At 37.0% G+C, this 6,545-nt stretch overlaps 1 protein-coding gene across 1 annotated transcript in view; it reads left to right on the top strand.

The window, feature by feature from the left end:
• The window catches only part of LOC119839780, a 12,795-nt gene that overhangs the window by 1,644 nt on the left and 4,606 nt on the right, over positions 1-6,545 (top strand). Inside the window, exons 3-9 of the mRNA XM_038366221.1 lie at positions 1,164-1,384; positions 1,928-2,074; positions 2,498-2,621; positions 5,107-5,212; positions 5,617-5,800; positions 6,068-6,298; positions 6,510-6,542. Of these exons, the coding sequence (XP_038222149.1) occupies positions 1,164-1,384; positions 1,928-2,074; positions 2,498-2,621; positions 5,107-5,212; positions 5,617-5,800; positions 6,068-6,298; positions 6,510-6,542 (1,046 nt within the window). The remainder of the gene's footprint in view (positions 1-1,163; positions 1,385-1,927; positions 2,075-2,497; positions 2,622-5,106; positions 5,213-5,616; positions 5,801-6,067; positions 6,299-6,509; positions 6,543-6,545) is intronic.

Below are 6,545 nucleotides of genomic sequence, written 5' to 3'. Positions count from 1 at the left end.
GACAGATTCGAAATTCAAATGTAATATTTTTTTATAATTAAGTGTAACAGTATTTATGGCCAGACTAAGTATACACACTATAATCTTCTATGGATTTTATAATTTATCCATAGATATCAGGCTTAATATATGCTACATGACATATCCTGTGCAAGTCTGAATTATTTGCCAATATTGATTTATATCTTGATTTTCTTAGCTTACCATAATCAACAAATTTTTCTTTGACTTGGGGAAACACACTAAAACATTTTGTATGTATAAGTTAATTTAAGTAAGATGAGTTTATGGTCCAAATGTGAAAAAAAAATCCTTTGAAATGTCCTATTAGGAAATCCTTGTTTAAAAGGATGAATAATTGCTTTCTACATTCATTGTTTTATAAGTACTTATTTTTCCTCTCTGGAAAAGAGGTCAGGTACAGGCAAAATATAGAAATATAAATTTTCCTTAAATCACTCTATATGATTTGATTTCATTTATATACTTTGTTTAGTAAAGCTCAGATAGAGTTATTCAGTGTGATATTTATTACTTTTGAAATTTTGTGTGCAACAAAAATTTACATGTAATGGTCATTTTGGTTCATTATTAACACCCAAAAATTAAGCAGTTTTCTCTTGAGCTACAATAGTTTTTGAACATTATTATTACACAAAATAAGGTGTTTTGTTTTTAATAAAATTTTAAAATGCCACTGGAACATTTTGACGACTTTTAACCATTACACTCATGTCTTATTGCTCCTTAGTGTTTTTGACACACCAAAAAAAATAACACTAATGTATCATGTCATGTTATCCTCACAGCTTTTTTCAAGCAAATGTATAGTTTTTGTGAACAGATTTTTTATTTATTTAAGTGGCCAATGCAATTCTGACATAAATAATTATTCTTAACAAAAAACTGAACTACCTTCATAGTCTCAGAACTCGACCAAGTTAAAATTGGAGCACATGACGAGTAACAGCTTTTGAATATAAAAATAATCATTGGGTTCACCCAGTCGAAATTTCTGAGATAATAAACGCTAAATAAAATTACAGTTGAATTCATAATCTTCTCCTTTTTTAAAGTCGGTTGAAAATTGTTAGCTTTTGTACCATACATACTTATGAATGAAAATGAATTCTTAAAGAGTTTATTTCTTTGACCTTCAAAAGGATTGCCGATCATTTCGTGTTGGCACCACTTGCTGTGAATTCATCTGTTTGGACGATGTAGTGAAGCCAGCGGAAGGCGTGGAAGCGAACCTTCGGGTCGCGGCTGGGGGCGCCGCTGCGATAGTACTGCTTACTATAGCGCTGGTCGTGTATAGAGTTAGGAAACAAAAACGAAGACGACCGACACATGCGGATGATCAACGCAGTTTGACTAGTATTGGGTATGATGTGTTTTTTAATTTTTTTAGCCATTTTTGCTTTAGTTATTTAACAGTTTTCAGGTCTTGTTAAAGTTCATGCATGAATTAAACGCGGGCAACTTAGCTTGTGGTTTGCCCGATGGTAAGCGATCACCACCAGACTCGCAGAGGTAGTGCCTCTGCGAATGCACTGCCCGCTTTTAAGGGATAAGATAAGGAAATAATTGACGACGGGAAATGGCCTGGGAAGGGTGGGAAATAAAGACGGGCCTCTGGCTCCGATTTAAGTATTAGCAGCATTAGTATTAATTTTTATTATGTATTTTTCTTGTTCTACTATAAAATTACTCATTATTGTATTAATTAATATAAATAAATAAATCCACCCTTGATGTTACGATAAATAAGTAGGAGGTACGTAATAAACACAGGGGGAAATACCTAATAATAGTAAGCGATAATAAGGTGCGCAGTAGACAATGCATTCTGCATTGGTAGGCAAGGAAAAAGGACATATCAATATTACTGATTCTAGTGAAAATATATATTTTTAATTTTCCCAAGGTACATAAGTGGAAGTATAGGGTATATGGGCGGTGGTTGTGAAACATCCTCTGGCGCGTGGAAGCCCTCAGCTCAGTATCTGCCGAGGGGTGAGGCTCCCCCCCCATACGATGAAGCGATAGCGCAATGCCGACCTGACTCACTAAGGTACTAGCGGTTATTTTTATTATATACTTTTATCAATCGATTGAGTAATTTATTAATTGTGTAGCAACTAACATTTTGATTGTTCGTTGAGGTTGTTTACATGTGAATGAGTGGATGAGTCTGTCAAGTATGTAGTATAATTGACTAGAGTTAGACCAATATTATTCATACAATAATAACACATAAAATCGATCGTACAATATTTATTTCTTAATACTTCTAAATGTACTTATATAACTATCGGTCCGCCCCGGCTTCTCCCGTGGTACACATATAGCCTTCCTCAATAAATGGACTGTCTAACACTGAAATAATTTTTCAAATCGGACCAGTAATTCCTGAGATTAGCGCGTTCAACCAAACCAACAACAAACAAACTCTTCAGCTTAATAATTAGTATAGATTATACATTTATGTATGCAGATTAACGAACGAGACGGCGTTTCATCGCACGTATCCCTCGACAGTGGAGTCGATATCCAGGCCCGAGGATGCGATGCAATGTGTTGGACACGGATATGTCAACCTTCCACGGCCGGTTACTCAAGTATGATAATTTTAAATAAGAAAGAAAGAAAGAAAGAAAGAAAAAACATTTATTTGGCGACATGAAACACAAAAACACAGATGAATTAAAAAATAATAAAACAAACAACTAAAAACAAAAGTAAATGATTATAGCAACAAAAAAAAAAAGTATAACACTAGCGTGTCCTACAGTACCACCAAAAAAAAATAAGCAATTATTATTACTTTTAAATTACTTCAATTAACTTCGCATCTTTTCTTTTCTTCAACGAGCTTGACCGATTTCTCCACCGTATATAGAACATTTTTATAAATTCTTTTTTTTGTGATTGCGTTAGAAAGTAAATATAGTTTAACAATTTCTTAAACGATAGAATAAACTTAATTGTCTCACTTGCTACCACAAAAACTACCTAAGAAGTTATTTGATTCTGGCGTTCCTTATGTGAGATAAGCTGATGAAATTATTGTATTGTAACCGGTTTTTGATCTGTGTACAAAATTTGCGGTAAATCTGTCTGTTTAAATCGAGTCTTATTCATAGCATCTTGTATGTGGGAGGCGAGCACGCTTTGGAACGAATTGGGCCAGCTCGCATGGGGGAAGTACCACACCCCCAAAGAAAACCGGACTAAACACAATAGCATGCTATTGTGTTTAGTTCGGTGAGTGGGGAACCGGAGGCCTATATCCTTTTCCTCACACACCCTTCCTAGTCCTTTCCTTTATTCCTTTCGTTAATCGTTTCTCCTTTCCCAATTCAAAGTCGGTAATCCATATGTCCATATGGCTCAATCCAAATGGCCTAGGAAATTCACGGGCGGTGGTAGCGCCTACCAGCTCAGGCGACCCACCAGCTCCATTGCCAACTATGACATTAAGATAAAACCAGTATATAAGTATACAAGTGAAGCAAAAAAAAAAAACGTGTTTAATTAGCTTTAGTACACATTTTTTTTAATAAGAACTATATTCATAAAGTTTTCATATTCCATGTTCAAGGTAAATTTCAATTTTAATGGAACAACACAGATAAAGAGGAATGTTAGCCTTTTATTTTGATTTGTGAAATTTTTATAAATCTTGGCGCCACATTAATTAAATACCTTTAATGATTTTTAAATCACATTTTGATGGCATTGAATTGACCTACTTACCATTATACTTTCTATATCACTGAAAAAGCAATGAGATTGTAATGCAAGTCCATGTTAAATTATGACAATGAATAACTACTTTTATGTCTGTCAGTCATGTTTAAAAATTAAAGTGTGGCAGACAACAGAAAAAAACAACCAATCCTAATTCTCAATAATAATATTAAAAATCCGAAAATGTATAATATAATAGTAGAATGCTACTGTGTTTCGTACGGTGGTTGTGGGAATTGGACGCCTGTTTCCTTATCCTCACACTTTCCAGTCCATTCCTTCTTTTCAGTCGTCAATCCTTTCCTTATCCCTTACCCCTTAAAAGAGGACAATGTTCACGGGCGGTGGTGATCGCTTACCATCAGGCGCATCACAGTTCGAAACTAGGTTTCCTGAAAAGTGTATTTGTTTTTTTTCTCTTTCACGTCATAACGGTGCGACTTTATGAAATGATTTTTTTGTCTGGAGACAGTTAGGGGGCTAAAGAGTGACATAGGTTTTACCACGGGGAAACATCTCATTCCCATGGGCATTTCCTTACATAGGCAGGCGGATAGTCAATGAATAATTATGCCAATGATACCAATGTATATGTTATATTGTGCTTATTGTTATATATAGGCACGATTAAAGCATAATACATGTATGTATTCATCTTACTTTTTCGTTCAATGGCTATCAAATGGAATTGTTAGTGATGCAATGAAATAGGTTTACGCTCGACTCGAATGACTAATGAGAAATAAAGTACGCGTTCTTGTAGTCAATTTAATTGTATGCTTGTGCATTGTCTACGTTATTGCCTCAATTAAATAGGGACTAAATACAGATTTATAATGAAAAAACAAAAATGAAATTGTGTTCATCATTTGTGAAATAAACCGCGTAAAATAGCAGTAACAATTATTTTGATTTTAATTTTTTAATTTATAAATATTTGTGGACACATATTAATATGTTATGTTTACTTTAGACAGGAAATGTTATATATAATAAATGCAAGGCATTACTTTTATATAGTGTTTGAATATTCCATATTAATTCACCATAATATTAAGTACTAGCGGTCCGCTCCGGCTTCGCCCGTGGTACATATATACCCTAAATCCTTCCTCAATAAATGGGCTGTATAAAGCTGAAATAATAAAAAAAAACGGACCAGTTGTTCTTGGGATTAGCGCGTTCAAACAAACAAACTCTTTAGCTTTATAATATTAGTATAGATATGACTCTTATATACTTCGTTCGTTGTACTTCTTCTGACTGCTCTTTTAAAATGGATAATTATTGTACGAATAAACTAATAACAAGGACATTATTTACAAGGTTTAAATGACGGGATATATTTTTCAGATTGCAAACACGCAAAACTGTTTCAACGCTCCATTGCTGCAGCCGGTGCATGTTCCCGAGCCTCGGGAGACGAACATCATACCGCATCATCCATTACCGCCCAATGGTATATAATCTCATAGTAATATTGTTGTACTATTTTATTTATTTTCCACTTTATTGTACAAGGAACATAAATAACTTGGTGCAATTAATATATAACACAAGGGTCTCTACAAGATAACCTCGAGGATTTAAGTCGACATAGCGAAATATGTTTCAAAACTTTTTTAGGTAAGCTAAAAAATTGCTTGATGTTTGCGTATTACAAAAAAAGTAAAGAGTCATTGAACTGGAAAAAAGGATTCGAGTGGGAAGGGTCAGAAAAAGGAAACGGGTTTCTGATCCTTTTATGATTCTTTATTTATTTAAAAGCCAGTGCTAAAAATGGTGACTATATTATCTATGGCATGAATAATGAGTGTGAACCGTGGTTTGGGAAACCGGCAATAAAGTATTTAAATGTGATAGTGGGTTTCCCGAGCGCGGTGCGGCTGACGGGCTCGCTGGGCGCCATCAGCGGGCGCGCGCTCAGCGTGGCGCGCGACGAGCACGAGCGGGACAGGGAGCGGGAGCGGGAGCGCGAGAGGGAGCGGGAGAGGGAGAGGGAGCGGCCGCACAACGTGCCCGGCTTCTACACCACGCACACCTCGCTGTGAGTGCCGGCGCTTTGTCGATGTAGGCTGTAGGCTAGAAACACTGGTCAGTTCTCTGGCATGATTTTCATTTATATTGTACATTAATATGATTCTAAGTGGGTAACTACTTGCCAGATCTTCTCTGTGGTCGCTTTCCTAACCGATGAAAAACTATTATTTATCTGTATTTGAACGATTCAAAACTATTTCTAATCGGAGTCTAGCCGGCTAGATAAATGTTGTAGTTTGAGCGAGTAATAAGCGACGAGTAACGCGGAGCGCAGGCACCGCACGATCCCGCGGCTGTCGGCGACGGAGGCGGGCGTGCTGAGCCGCGCGGAGCGCGCGTGCGGCGAGGTGCGGCGCTCCTTCCACCGGCCCGAGCCGCCGCGCGCCGCGCCGCTGCACCCGCGCTCCGTGCCGCGCAACCTCGACACGGCGCACGACCCGCACCACGCGCTCCACGCGCTGCCCGCGCTGCCCCCCCTGCCCCCCCTGATGCCCGCACTCGACGGGTACGTGTCGCTTTTGTAACATCCGTTTGTTACGTAACATACAATATCAAAATAATTAGTAAGTATGTAGTTTTTTTTTTTCTGGTTTTATAACACAATATAAAAAGAAACTAATAGTAGAACTTGTAATTTTTTTAAACTAGTAGTTGTCTTCAACGCTAATAATGATTAGCCAGTGTTTCATTGAGTTGTAATGTAACAAATGTTTCAGAACACTTAAATCATCCGGCGGTAGATCGCGCGCGCA

This window comes from Zerene cesonia, chromosome 4 (genome assembly GCF_012273895.1).
Source record: "Zerene cesonia ecotype Mississippi chromosome 4, Zerene_cesonia_1.1, whole genome shotgun sequence".
Classification (NCBI taxonomy): Eukaryota; Metazoa; Arthropoda; class Insecta; order Lepidoptera; family Pieridae; genus Zerene; species Zerene cesonia.
The sequence above is the reverse complement of the archived record's forward strand: the minus strand, read 5'-3'. Positions and strand labels throughout refer to the sequence as shown.